The sequence below is a fragment of the Mandrillus leucophaeus genome, unplaced genomic scaffold (assembly GCF_000951045.1).
Source record: "Mandrillus leucophaeus isolate KB7577 unplaced genomic scaffold, Mleu.le_1.0 Scaffold4, whole genome shotgun sequence".
Classification (NCBI taxonomy): Eukaryota; Metazoa; Chordata; class Mammalia; order Primates; family Cercopithecidae; genus Mandrillus; species Mandrillus leucophaeus.
Window position 1 is genome coordinate 4,621,067 of NW_012104253.1, and position 14,652 is coordinate 4,635,718.

The 14,652-nt window shown below is 54.1% G+C and overlaps 1 protein-coding gene across 1 annotated transcript in view; it reads right to left on the reverse strand.

Annotated features, from left to right (window-relative positions):
• The window catches only part of HHIPL1 (HHIP-like 1), a 38,101-nt gene extending 26,795 nt beyond the window's left edge, over positions 1-11,306 (reverse strand). Inside the window, exons 1-2 of the mRNA XM_011991801.1 lie at positions 11,060-11,306; positions 3,662-4,308 (exon numbers count right to left, since the gene is read on the reverse strand). Of these exons, the coding sequence (XP_011847191.1) occupies positions 3,662-4,212 (551 nt within the window). The 5' untranslated portion in view covers positions 4,213-4,308; positions 11,060-11,306. The remainder of the gene's footprint in view (positions 1-3,661; positions 4,309-11,059) is intronic.
• Positions 11,307-14,652: the final 3,346 nt, after the last annotated feature.

The following is a 14,652-nucleotide window of genomic DNA, read 5'->3' on the forward strand; positions in this document are numbered from 1 at the left end:
GGCCTCCCAAAGTGCTGGGATTACAGGCGTGAGCCACCATGCCCAGCCTGGAAAAGACTTTTCATATCCTTTATATTAAGTGATTTTCCACGAGGAGCTAGTAGGCAGAACGAGCAAAATTAATGCACTCTATAGTGCCAAGGAAGACCTAAAGGCTCAGAGAGGTTGAGCAACCTGTCTAAGGTCACACAGCCCATAGGTAGCAGAGCTGGGATTAGAACTCAAGTCTTCTAGTTCTGGTCTAGTGTTTTTTTTGGTTGTTGTTGTTTGTTTGTTTGTTTGTTTGTTTCTGCTCTCCACTGCTAGCACCTGCCCTGTTACGATTATGGGAAATTGTCGACCTAGTCACTGACACAGCTAGTTTCTTCCTCATCATAGCTTCCCCCACACTAGTTTACTTATTACTTATGTTGAGCACATCTTATGTACTCCCTCATTTGCAGCTTCTAACAGCGGGCAGGATGGTGTGCAGTGCACTCAGCGCCACACTCACTGTACTCAGGAACCTCCCTTACTGCCATTACAGGAAACCTACTACCATACTTCCCAGCCAGCTGACTTCCAGTTCGTGTTGGTGGGTGGAAGGGAGAGGCCAAGTTTCTTTGGCTTCTAACCCTGCCTCCAGAAGTGGTGGCTGTAGAGACAGCAGCGCTGGCTGGTGAACGTGGACCCCTGGGTTTCCACCCAGCCATCTTGGTACTAAGAGCAGCAAACTCCACAGCACAAAGGACTTTTTCCCTTCGTTCCTCCAACCCAAGAGTGGTAGCAGCTTCTTACAGTCACCAGTCTTTAAGTAACTTAACCTTCCTCCTCTCCTTCTCCAGCCCTCCCAATGCCTTAGTCATCCTTGTGTTCAGTTTCCCCTGACTGAAATACTCAGGGTGGTTTAGGTTTTCCAGGATTGGTCACTACTTTCTCAATCCCTTCTTTTTCTTTCTTTCTTTTTTGAGACTCTATCACCCAGGCCGGAGTGCAGTGATGTGGTCATAGCTCACTGCAGCCTCGAACTCCTGGGATCAAGAGATCTTCCTGCCCCAGCCTCCTGAGTAGCTGAGACTACAGGTGCATGCCACCATGCCCGGCTAATTTTTTAATTTTTTGTAGAGATGAGGGCTCTCACTGTGTTGCTCAGGCTGATCTTGAACTCCTGTCCTCAAGCGATCCTCCCTGCTTGGTCTCCCAAAGTACTGGGATTAGAGGTTTGAGTCACTGCACCCAGCCTATTAATCCCTTATCAATACAAATAAGAAAAAATTAGATACAGAAAGGTCAAGTAATTTGAACCCAGGACTTTGATTTTTCAGAGCCGAGACTGGAGGCCTTTTCTTTGTGAGGCCTGTGCATATGATCTGGTGAGCAATACAGAGCTCCAAAGCCCAGGTTCTCCACAGAGAGAACAGCTCAGGCTTTCAGTCATCCACCCGGTATTGGGATCCCAGGTCTGGGAAGAGACTGACAGTGGACAGCGGACTCAGGCTAGGATAACCACTCATTCCTGGCTGCCCTGAGCCTGCTGTGCCTACCTCTCTCCCCACGAGTGAGTCAAGTTCTAGGCTTGACTTTGTGAGGTCACCAGAGGACCTTTGCTGAGCCCCCACTCTGAAATATGTTCATCTATATATTTTGTGTTCCACCTCAAGTCTTTATCAGGAATCCATTTTTAAAAGTCTCACCACTGAAGACACATCCATTCTGTCCCTCCATCTCCTCTCTGTCAGGTCCGTGTGATAAACTTGGTCTCTCTTGGAGAACTGGCTGTACAGGCTCCTGTAAGATCCTGAGAATTATGTTTCCTCCTTTCACTCTGGCTGCCAGGAAGCTCATAGTCAAAACTAATGCTGTGAATCATGAAGATTCACATTAGCCTTCATAGCTAACATATTTGATTTCTCCTCCTTTTTATACATTCAGTGTCAAGATTTTACAGTTTTATCAAACACACAATGTGCTGTTCTTTGCTAATTTGCCCTCAGACCCAGTCCTGGCCCTCCCCCTACCTCCTCTCTCTCTACTGCAGGGGGTCAGCTCCTGTGAACGACATTTCCCAGGCTTCGTAGCTAGCTGGCCTCCAGCGAGGTCAGCCAGTGGATAGCATTGGCAGGAGCCTGGAGAGGGAGGAGCACTTCTCTGCTTTAAGCAGCTTCTTGGCAGCCGCTGCTCCTCCCTGGCTCCACCTCCTCCTGCCCAGGCCAATTATGGTTCCAGCTTCCACCGGGTATCCCCAGCTCCAGGGTCCCAATAACCCCATCTTCTCACTTTGTCTTCCCCGTCCAAGGGGTGGAAGCAACTTCCTCCAGTTGCTGACCTCAGAGTCGCTGCCTTCCCCAGGTTGCCCCCCGCCCCCGCTTTTTTTTTGAGACAGAGTCTTGCTCTGTCATCCAGGCTGCAGTGCAGTGGCAGGATCTTGGTTCACTGCAACCTCTGCCTCCCAGGTTCAAGCAATTCTCCTGCCTCAGCCTCCCAGGTAGCTGGGATTACAGATAGACACTACCACACCCAGCTAGTTTTTGTGTTTTCAGTAAAGACGGGGTTTCGCCATGTTGGCCAGGCTGGTCTTGAACTCTTGACCTCAAGTGATCTGCCTACCACAGCCTCTCAAAGTCCTGAAATTACAGGCACGAGCCACCACGTCTGAGCCCTTTCATCATTTCTAAAACCCGAGTAACTGACTCCCAGGATCAAATTCTACCTACTGAGTTACCTGATACAGGGTTTATTTCCTACTGAACTCAGACTGATATGTGTGCCCCACGTGCGAGGTCAGGTCAGACCTATTTTGAAAACAGTTGGGGCATAAATCCTCCACAGGGCACAGGCTCTGCAGGTGTTGTTGAGGGGAGCAGAAGCCCGGAGGAGGAACAGAAGAATTTAGGGGCAGGAAGGAGAGCAAGTTCTCTGGGGCAGCGGATTCGGGTGGGAAAAAGGAGCCAGTAGGGCTCAAGAATGGAACCTTCGGCCGAGGCGGGCAGATTGCCTGAGTTCAGGAGTTCAAGACCAGCCTGGGCAACACAGTGAAACTCCGTCTCCACTGAAATAGAAAAAATTAGCCAGGCATGGTGGCACGTGCCTGTAGTCTCAGTTACTGGGGAGGTTGAGGCAGGAGAATTGTTTGAACCCGGGAGGTGGAGGTTGCAGTGAGCAGAGATTGCACCACTGCACTCCAGCCTGGGCAACAGAGCGAAAAAAAAAAAAAAAAAAAAAAAGAATGGCACCTTCAGGCCAGAGCGAGGCAGGCTGAGGCAGACGGCAGAGGGTGGGCTTTGGAGACAACAGATCAGGCTCCCAACTCTGACGCTCCCTCCCCGTGTGACCCAACACTTCACCTCTCTAAGCCTCCACTTGCTCATCTGTAAAATCGGAAAAATAATACTAGCCTCAGTGGGTTTTAGGAGAATCAAATGAAATGAAGTGCCTGAAACAAAAGAGCTGGTGGAGAAATGTCGGGCCTCGCAGGCCAGATGGAGGGGTTTGGATATGATCCCCGTGTGAGGTCTGTTCTGCAAAACTGTCCTTCCCCAGGCCCCAAAGCATGAAATTCAGCACCCCTACCAGGTGTGTTAAATATTCACAGTATTTGAGAACAGGATACCAACTGGTGCAGTCACACCAGTGCATATGGGTACCTGCCCCCACCCAGGCCCGGGTTCCCCAAGGAAGCCACCTCTCAGAGCTGTGGTCCACGGCGTTCTCGTCATCCTCAGAGACCCTGAACTCGCTGATGCGGATCCACTCACTGGTGCGGATACCCACTGAGTAGTAGACGTAGAGCCTGCGGTTGTGCCGGAAGCTGGGGTGAAAGGCAATGCCCAGGAAGCCACGCTCGTCACCCTGCCAGGGCGAGGTGAGCACCGCCCAGCTGATGTTCAGGAAAGGCTTCTCCAGCCTCGAGCGGTCGGGCAGGTAGGCCCACACCAGCCCCACCTGCTCGGCCACGAAGAAGCGGTGGGTGCCATCCCTGGCATGGACCATGGCCACGGGGTTGCGCAGCCCGTTGGCCACCTCCTCCAGGCACAGCTGCAGGCAGCCCTTGGCATCAGCCACCACATGGCCCAGGTTTGAGTTGAGGTTCTTGTTGACCAGCAGGTAAGGGAAGCAGTAGTCCGTGTCATCCAGGGACAGGTAGCGGCAGAACCTGGCACGGTTGCCCTCCAGCGCCCGGAGCTCCTGGTCAGTTGAGAGATGATGGAACAGCCCCCGGCACTTATGCCACATGTCCAGGCAGTAGTCCTGGCAGAGCCCGGGCACCGTGCGCAGGGGTGTGAACGGGTCCTCGGCGTCATAGAGGTGGGCTGCATACGGAGAGCATTCCTGCAGAGACAGCGATGGCTCAGAGATGCTTCGTGGAGGTGCTTACCAGCTGTGTAACCTTGGGCGGGTCCCCCATCTCGCAGAGCTTCAGTCTGCTGATCCATAAAATGGAGACAATGCCATCTGTCTGTTACCATGATAAGCCTCAGTGACGGTAGCAAACCTTAGGTCTCAATGTTTGTGTTGTTCTGTTAGAACACAGAACAACACTATTCCTACTCCTATTAATAGCAGCAGCAACAGCAGCAGCTACTCTGGAGCACCCGCCGTATGCCAGGAAGAGTCTGAGGCACTGCCACCCATCCTCTCCATGTTAACAGTGCACCTGCGCCCCTACACCAGCACAGCCCACTGCTGCACTTAACTTGGGTTCCTGCCCAAGGCTCACCCCCGATCCTCCCTGACCACCCTGTCCGCACCCTCTAGTACCTTCTGGCCTCTATCTGTTGAAAACCAGTAAAATACCAAGTGCTCTCTGACTTGCCTCTGCCCATGGACAGCTCCACCATCAGCTCCTGCCTCTCTCCACCTCTCCAGCCTCCTGTCTACCTTCCATCTCCTGATATTCTGATATGGCTTGGATCTGTGTCCCCGCCCAAATCTCATGTAGAATTGTAACCCCCAGTGTTGGAGGAGGAACCTGGTGGGAGGTGACTGGATCACAGGGGTGGAGTTCTTACACATGGTTTAGTTTAGCACCATCCCCCCTTGGTACTGTAGAGTGAGTGAGTTCTTATGAGATTTGGTTTTTTAAAATGAGCCCCCGCCCGGCCACCATATCTCTCTTGCTCCCGCTGTCGTCATGGGACATGCCCGCTTCCCCTTTGCTTTCTATCATGATTGTAAGTTTCCTGAGAACTCCCCAAAACAGAGGCCACTATACTTCCTATACATCCTGCAGAACTGTGAGCCAATTAAAACTCTTTTCTTTATAAATTACCCAGTTTTGTTTTGTTTTGTTTTGTTTGTTCATTTGTTTTTTTAAGACAGGGTCTCTCTCTCTCTCTCTCTCTCTCTCTCTCTCTCTGTCACCAAGGCTGGAATACAGTGGCACCATCTCAGCTCACTGCAACCTCTGCCTCCTGGGCTCAAGAGATGCTCCTGCCTCAGCCTCCTGAGTAGCTGGGACTACAGGCGAGAGCCACCACACCTAGTTAATTTTTTTATTTTTTGTAGGGATGAGGTTTTGCCATGTTGCCCAGGCTGCTCTCGAACTCCTGAGCTCAAGCCATCTTCCCGCTTCAGCCTCCCATAGTGCTGAGATTACAGGTGTGAGCAACTGCACCCAGCCATGTATTTCTTTATAGCAGTGAGATAAGAGACTAATACTCACTCCCTGTCATTTCATACCTCTGAGCCTCAGCACAGGCTGTCCCCTTTGCAGGTATGCCCTTCCCCTACTCTTCTCTGGCGGGCAGAATTCTCTTTATTCTTAAATCATGACCATGACCATGGGAGAAAGAGTGCTAACCAATCACAGCAGTTCCTGGGGTTTGGGGCAGATTGTGGGCCAGGCACTAGGTCAGTGAGCCCGTGCATCTGCATTTCCTCCTCAAGGCAACCACAGGAGGGAGGCCTGTTCTTCTTACCACTGCACAGAGGTGGAAGCAGACAACAGAAGGGAGCCACTAGCCCAAGGTATCATGTCACATGCTGATGGGCTGGGGTTGGAGCCATGTCTGCTCAGCTCGACCTGCCAGCTCCCTACTACCCATCCCCAAACGCCAGTTAAGTGTCCCCACACCACTGCACCCTCTCTGGACCCTATCCCTACCCAGAGCAGAGGCCACAGCTCCAGGCTGTCTGCAGGCCTTCCTGTTAGAGCCGCCGGCTTGTGGCGTGGTCATTCTTTCTATCTGTGGCTGACACCCTCCCCCACCTGTGAGTCCGCCAGGCCAAGGCCGGGTCTGAGTCAGCTCTGGGCCCCCCAGAGGCTTCGGGGGATGCTCCTTCTGCAGTGGGGAGGTGCTGACAGTCACGTACTCCCTCCCCTCACAGGGAGGACCAGGCTGGCTTCCAGCAGGAGGCCTCTGGGATGTCTGGGGGAGGACTGGGCATGGGGGATGGCAGGCTGCCTCCCAGTGTGTTCTCAAGTCCCAGGCCAGGGCCCACTCACTCCTGTGACATGATTGTGGCTTTTGTTCATGCCACAGCCTGTCCTTCTGGCCCCTCTACTGCTGTGAGGCCAGGTCTCACCTGACAGGCCAAAGGCCACTTGGCAGAATGTCTTGAGGTCCTGGTCAGTTACTGTCCCAGGTACAGACCAGGGTGCCATGTCTTACATGCTCCCCTCTGCCAACGAGCCGGCCAGATGGCCAGGCCTCGGGCCGCCGTGTCTGCTGTCCCTCCCATGGTTCCCCGGGAACCGCCTGTGGGTCAGCCGGCAGCTGCACACGGACCAGGGAGGGGCTGTGTGCACACGTGCCTTCTTTCATCTTTGCAAGGTAGGGTCATTGTCACTATTTTATTTTGTTTTATTTGTTTATTTATTTTTTGAGACAGGGCCTCTCTCTGTCTCCTGGGCTGGAGTGCAGTGGCACAATCCTAGTTCACCGTAGCCCTGACCTCCTTCGCTCAAACGATCATCCCCACCTTGGCCTCCAGAGTCGCTGGAACCACAGACGGGCTCCACCACACCCGGCTAACTTTCATTTTTATTTTTTGCAGAGACAGGGTCTCCCTATGTTTCCCAGGCTTGTCTTGAACTCCTGCACTCAAGCGATCCTCCTGCCTCAGCCCGCCAAAGTTCTGGGATTACAGGCATGAGCCACCGCACATGGCTTGACTCCTATTTTACAGATGAGGAACTGAGGCTTAAAGAAGGCCACGTGCCAAGAAGTAGCCAAACCTGGGCTCACACCCAAGCCTCATGATGCCTGGACTGGTGTTCTTTCCAGATTAGTCAGCAACATTTCATTCACCAAGAATTTACTGAGCAGAGATTGTGGCAGGCACATCTTGGTTCCAGAGACACAGTGAGGGGCAGAATAGACATCTGGAAGGCAACAAGAGCCCTCCATTCACCAAAGCTCAGTCCAGAACTACAGAGGGAGCAAAAGTTCCCTCAGGGAGCCAGGCCAAAGACTTCGGCATCCACACGTCCCAATCACACAGCAGACACTTCCTCGTGGCCTATGTACTCTTACTTACACACAATGTAATATGGTGCCCAGACCAGGGTAGTCCAGAACCAGGAAGCGACAAGAGTGATTGCTACTGGCAAGAGGATGATCTGCAGCTTGGCCTCAGCGTGTTTGGGGGCAAGTGGCAGGAAGCCCACAGCAAACCAGCCCAGTATTGCACGCTACAGCTGCCTGGGCCATTCAGTGCAGGGCAGAGAGCCCCCATCTTGCCCAGAGTTTGCCATCCCATGTCACTGACACTCGTGACTTATGGCTCTGGGTCCTGAAGGTTTCTTATGTCCACCATTCATTTTTTGAAAGACCAAGCCTTTGCGCACAGTGTCCTGTCCATCAGATATTCGCTCCTCACCTACTTCCTCCTCTGCAAACTGCTATTCATGACTCAAGGCCGACTCAAAGGTCTCCTCTTGTCCTCCATGCTCCTAGGGCCCTGAATGGCCCATCCCTGGCCCTTACGGATGCTCCCAATGCACTCTGTCCATATCTCAGGCATGACACTCACTCCATGGAATCTTGTAGCTTACAGGGTGAGTTCTCTACAGCAGTCACTGCTCCACCGCCAGGGGCGCTCCAGTCAGTCGGCTTGGCTAGGATTTCATTATCTCTTTGCTTGTCTGTCCACTCTATGGACTGTGGGACACAGTGGGGCTTCAAGGAGGGAGGCAGTGTGGCGAAGCGGTTAGGAGAAGGGTTTTGGAGCCAGAGCATACATTCCCCATGGGGAATGCTCCTTAACCTCTCTGTGCCTATGTCCTCATCTATAGAACGATGCTCCTTAACCTCTCTGTGCCTATGTCCTCATCTATAGAACGGGAAAGGAGTTCCAACCTCTTAGAATTGTTGGGAGGAATAAATGGAGAAGACGCGTGTGTTTGTTCAGTAAATATGAGCTATCAGCATGCAACCAACATTCAGGAAGCCTTCCCTGAGGTATGTGGCCTTGTTCCTACACTCCTTGAGGAATCTCTGGCACCTTCCTGTGTGTGTCAGTCTCCTGAAGTGACGAAGGGGACTTTTGAGACTGGGCCTGTGACTTGCCAACTGCTTTTGGGCCCAGCATCGAGCACAGGGCTGACTCCTAACAGGCTCAGGAAGAGCCTGCTGAATACACGAGCCCGTAGGGCACATTTCACGGAGATCTCCATCAGAAACCATGCTTTGATGATCTCAGTGGCTTTGAGCGGCAACCCCAGTCACAGGGGTGGTTACTGATGTGGAAGCTCACACCAGATGCACTGGGGGTGCCACGCGCCATGGCTGTCCTCTCTCCTCCAGAGGACACAGGCACTTACTGGACAAGCAAAGCCCCAGGAAAGAGTCTCCCATCTCCCCAAAGCAGGTGTGAAGGCCTGAGTGCCTCCACACTGACAGACATCTATAAATAAGGCACCTCCATCACCTCCCCATGTGGAAATTAGGAGGTGCCAAATGCAGACTCCGCCTTGGCTAGCAGAGAGCACGGTCCTCCCACCAGGGTACTCCAGGAGGCCCCGTCAGTGAAACTGTAACCCAGCCTCAGCCGCTGTCTCTAAGCTCACTCCAGACATGAGGTCACTCTCAGAGACGCCTGGGCTGAAGTGTTAGCAGTCACTTCACTGCTGGTTGCTTAAGGCCAGGCTGTCCTGGGAAGGTTCCCAAGAAAAGAGAGGTGCCCTGCCAGGGAACAGCATCAGGACCGACCCTTCCCTTCCTCCATCCACCTGCCCCCCTCACTGCCCTGCTGAGTCAGGCACATAGCGAGTGCCTCATAGACAAATGTGGCATGGATGCAGGAACTCTGCTATGTGACAGGGGTGGGGAGACCAAAGGACCTGGTCCTGAGGAGCCCCCAGGCTGCTGAGGGAGGCAGATGCTTGGCCAGACCATTCCCATGCCCTTGAGGCACACAGCATGGGAGTCCAGCAGAGCCCACCTAAAGGTGGCCAGCCCACCCTTTGTTGCATTCTGGAGCTCCCAAGGGCCCCCTCCTCATCCTCCCAGAGCCTACTGCTTCCCACCTAGATATGTGTTCACATTAGTGAGTGTGGTCCATGTCCCCACCTCAACCACCGCTGAGCTGTGTGACCACTGGGCAAGTCCCTGCCTCCCTCTGAGTCTTCCTTGAATCGGGCTCCGAGCCTCACCTGGACCCTTCCCAGGGCTGGGCAGCCAGTGAGGGCCAAGGAAACCCTTGAGAAATCCAACTGCAAACATTTACTGAGCCCTTAGTATGTGGCATTTAATCTGCATGGCAACCCAGGGGGTGGTTAAGGTTTTATTTTATATATTATATTATATTATATTATATTATATTATATTATATTATACTATATTTTTGAGATGGAGTCTTGCTCTGTTGCCCAGGCTGGGGTGCAATGGCTCGATCTTGGCTCACTGCAACCTCTGCCTCCCAGAGTCAAGTGATTCTCCTGCCTCAGCCTCCCGAATAGCTGGGATTACAGGCGTTCCCCAACATGCCCAGTTAATTTATATATTTTTGTAGAGATGGAGTTTCTCCATGTTGGCCAGGCTGGTCTCGAACTCCTGACCTCAAGTGATCTGCCCACCTCCGCCTCCCAAAGGGCTGGGATTACAGGAGTCAGCCACCGCACCCAGCTTCATTTTAAAGACACTGTGAGGTGCAGCAGTGACCTGCCCAGGTCACGAAGCTGGGGAAGTGACAGAGCCAGGATCAAACTCCAACTCCAAGTCAGCCCTCTTGTCCTTCCCCACACCAACTGCCCCTGCTGGCCGAAGGCTGGGACACAGCCCTGCCCACTGGGGCCTCTCCAACCCAGGCCTCTCACTGGCCAGATGCTGGGGCAGGAATGCCTTGTCCTGCCCCATTTCTGCATTCAGCCAGGCAGCATTTGCCCACCTGGGTGTGGTCAGGCACTGGGGCCTCAGACTGCCACAAGAGGAAAACAAACAGCGGTGGCACCGCAAGGTGTGCACAGAAGCGGGGGCTCCACCCTCAGAGGGAAGATGGGGGGCCCAGGAACTTCAACACATAGCTGTTGCTCATTCCTGAGTGAGCTTCTGCCAGGCCAGGGCGCCATCCCCAGGAGAGGACACAGCACCCACAGAGGTGATGGCGGAAGTGGCAAGGGCATCAGGATGGGGGTGGGACTCTCGTGGGGGGCAGTGGCCCCAACCCCCGCAACAACCCCTGGCCACACGTTGACCACGCCCACGGCAGGGCCCCCTGCTTTCACTGCCCCGGGGACAACACAGACACAGAGGAGCACTGACCGGGACAGATGCCTCTCCACCTTGGTACCCCAACAAGGGTGCAGCTGCTTGGGGTAGGACGCTGGGGGCTCGACTCAAGGGGACCGGGACAGAGGAGCCCCCAGCCTCTGAGGAAATGATGACATCATCTGTCCGTCCCTCCTGCTTCAGGAGGGGAAACTGAGGCACCAAGAAGGCCCAAGTCACAAAACGAATGAATGGCAAAGCCAAGAGTCGCCCTGGGATGCGCGGTCTCCCCGCCCCGTGCCAAATGACTCCCTTTTGGGGCCTAGAGTTCGCCGCCCACTCTTGGCCTTCGCCCCCGCGGGGTTCCGATCTCTGCTCCAGGACCCGGCCGCCCGCGCCCCGCCCCTCCCAGTGGCCGCGCGCCCGCTTACCTGGCACAGCAGGTCCCTCGCGTAGCCGGCGCACGCGGCCCACTCGGCGGCGTCCACGCGGCTCTCCAGGTCCCAGAAGCGGCGGGTCAGTTCGGCGTCGCGCCCTTCATCGCAGCAGCCGAAGTCCGAATACTGCGCGCAGAGGCGCAGCAGCTGCGGCGGCCGGAAGGGCGGCCTGAAGTCCAGGCACTGCGGATGCGCTGCGGCCCCGAGCACCCAAAGCGCCAGCAGCGCCCCGGCCCGAGCCATCGCTTCGCCCCGCGGGGGAAGAGGCGGAGGGACGGCAGCCCGAGTCCCCTCCCGGGACGCTCACAGCGGCGGGGAAGGGGCGGGCGCTCCCCTCCCCTACACGCAGGGCCTCGAGTTTGGGGACCTCCCCTTCTAGGAGGCCACCTCTGGTCGGGGACATGCGGCGGGACTGAAGGAAGAGGGACGCGGCGCAGAATGCGGTACGACCTCTTTTAACCGCTTTCCCAATTCAGTGGGAGTGGCCGGGTTTGTAGAAAGTCCCGGTGTGTTTTCCCGGTTCCGCCTGGGGCCCTGCTTCCTCCCCACAGGGCGCTATTTAGCCAGGGAGGCGCAGGGCCAGAGGGCTGGACTTCTGGGCTCCGGTTCCACCACCCACTGGGCTAGGGGAAGGGATGCCCGCAGCCGGTCCCCGAAAGCTCTCACGTAAGTTTAAAAATGGGGGCGCGAGGGAAAGGACAGAGGGTGTTGCCCCAGGACTCTCAGGGAGAAGCGAAACCTGGCCTAGGGGTGGGGAGGGGGGACAGAGCAGCTACCGCAGTCCACCCTTTGCCCTTACTGTGTACTTCTTCCCAGTCTCTGCTCCTGGGGCGACGGATTCTCCTGCAGCCCAGGACCCACTGGGGCTTCCCACTTCCACTCTCGCATAGGGAGCACTGATGAGTCTACCCCCTGGGGTGGGCATCTAGCCCTTTGTTCTGCTGCCCCTGCTGAAGATTCAGACCCAACCCCGCCCCACCCCACAACACACACATACAGACGCGCACACACAGCCTCACCTACCCCAGAATCTCACAGCACCAAAACCACCCAGGCATTTTCTCAAGCGGACCTCAGCATTCGCTCCTCCCTGGAGTGTCCTTCCCCATCTTCTCTGTCCAGTGAGCTCCTACTCCATCTTCATGGCCCCAACGCACACATCCGTCCTCTGCAGGTCTCTTTGGACTGTCCTGGGGGACCGTGTTTCTGTCTTTGGGCTCGTGCTCCTGGCAGAGCTGGGGGTGGATTAGATGCAGCAGGGCTGGAGCACTCAGAGGTCTGTGGCTCTGGCCTGAACAGGTACAATGTAAGAGTCAGTGTCTCTGCTCGAGACCAAACATCTCTTGAGTATTTGAAACACAGGAAATGTAATGCAGGGACTTGAAGTCAAAGAGGCTAAGAAGCCATACAGGGCTCAGTGAAGTAACCTTGAGCTCAGCAACGGTAGGAACAGTCCCCAGGTCCTTGATGCAGGGAGAGCAAATGTTACTGGAGCCAAGGAGCTATGGTCACCTTGTAAAAGCTGGACCCTCACAAGACCTGTCTGGCCAGAGCTGGAGATAGCCACCATCAGAGATTCTGCACAGAGAGAGCGGGAGAAGTACCTCAGCTTTGCCCTGCCACCTCCCCTCCAACTCTCACCTGTGACTTTCATTGGCTGAACCTAGCAGAGGGCTGCTAGGGTGGGAAATGCGGACTGCAGGGGCTCCCTGCATAGAGGGCAGGGCACAGGCAGAGCCAGGATGGAGTCGGAGGGCACACAGGCCGAGGGAGGGCATCTACGATGGCCCCTACTTCCCAGCTGGGACTCAGAACTGGGTGATAGTCACACATCAACACAGGGCTCCAGATGGGTGTACAGAGGTGGCAGTGGCACAGAGCCTGGGCCATAGCCATGAGGTCTGGACTCCGACAGCCACAGAAAACGTCAAACACAGCCCAGCCGCAGCCAGAGTAACATAAATTCTCACCCTAAGACCTATTTATCTCAGTTCCTGTTATCTAGTATACCCTGACTGACTTTCCAGAAAAACAAGGCATGAAAAAAGATAAGAAAAGTCAGTCAGGGGCCAGGCACAGTGGCTCACGCCTGTAATCCCAGAACTTTGGGAGGCTGAGGCGAGCGGATCACCTAAGGTCAGGAGTTCGAGACCAGCCTGGCCAACATGGTGAAACCCCGTCTCTACTAAAAATACAAAAGTTAGCCTGGCGTGGTCGTACACGCCTGTAATCCCAGCTACTGGGAGGCTGAGGCATGAGAATTGCTTGAACCCAGGAGGCGGAGTTTGCAGTGAGCGGAGATCGTGCCATTGCACTCCGGCCTGGTCGACAGAGCAAGACTCTGTCTCAAAAAAGAAAAAAAAAGAAAAAAAAAAAAAGAAAAGTCAGAAGGAGCATCAGAGCCAGCCTCGGACATGACACAGACGCTGAAATTACCAGACGTGGAATTTAAAATAACTATGACTAATATGTTATGGGCTCTGGTGGGAAAAGTTGACAACATCAAGACCAAACGTCTCTGAGTATTGACAAGGACATTGCAAGGACAAATGGGCAATAGAAGCAGAGAGGGATCCACCTTAAGAAAGAAAATTAAGGCCGGGCGCAGTGCGTTATGCCTGTAATCCCAGCACTTTGGGAGGCCAAGATGGGTGGATCACAAGGTCAGGAGATCGAGACCATCCTGGCTAACATGGACAAACCCCGTCTCTACTAAAAATACAAAAATTAGGCAGGTGTGGTGGTGGGTGCCTGTAATCCCAGCTACTTGGGAGGCTGAGGCAGGAGAATCACTTGAACCCAGGAGCAGAGGTTGCAGTGAGCTGAGATCACACTAGCCTGGGCCGCAGAGCAAGACTCGGTCTCAAAAAAAAAAAAAAAGGCTAAGAATTTTCTGAAATTCATGACAGATACAAAACAACAGATCCAAGAATCTAAGAGGCATAAAGCAGGATAAATACCAAAAAATCGATAGCGAGGCATATCCTATGCAAACTACAGACAACCAAAGATGAAGAAAAACCTTGAGAGAAGCCAGAGGGGAAAAAATACCTTACCTATGGAAGAACAAGGAGAAAAATTACAGCAAACATTATTAGAGACCAGGCAAGCAGGCCGGGCGCGGTGGCTCACGCCTGTAATCCCAGAACTTTGGGAGGCTGAGGCAGGTGGATCACCTGAAGTCAAGAGGTCAAGACCAGCATGGCCAACATTGTGAAACCCCCGCTCTACAAAAATACAAAAAATTAGCCAGGCATGGTGGTGGGCACCTCTAACCCCAGCTACTTGGAAGGCTAAAGCAGGAAAATTGCTTGAACCTAGGAGGCGGACGTTGCAGTGAGCCGGGATCTCACCATTGCTCTCCAGCCGGGGCGACAGAACAAAAGAAAAAGAAAGAAAGAGAGAAAGCGAGAGAGAGAGAGAGAGAGAGAGAAAGAAACCAGGCAGCCAAGAGAGAGTAGAGTGAAATATATAAAGTGGTAAAAGAAAAAAATTAAGGGCCGGGCGCGGTGGCTCAAGCCTGTAATCCCAGCACTTTGGGAGGCCGAGACGGGCAGATCACGAGGTCAGGAGATCGAGACCATCCT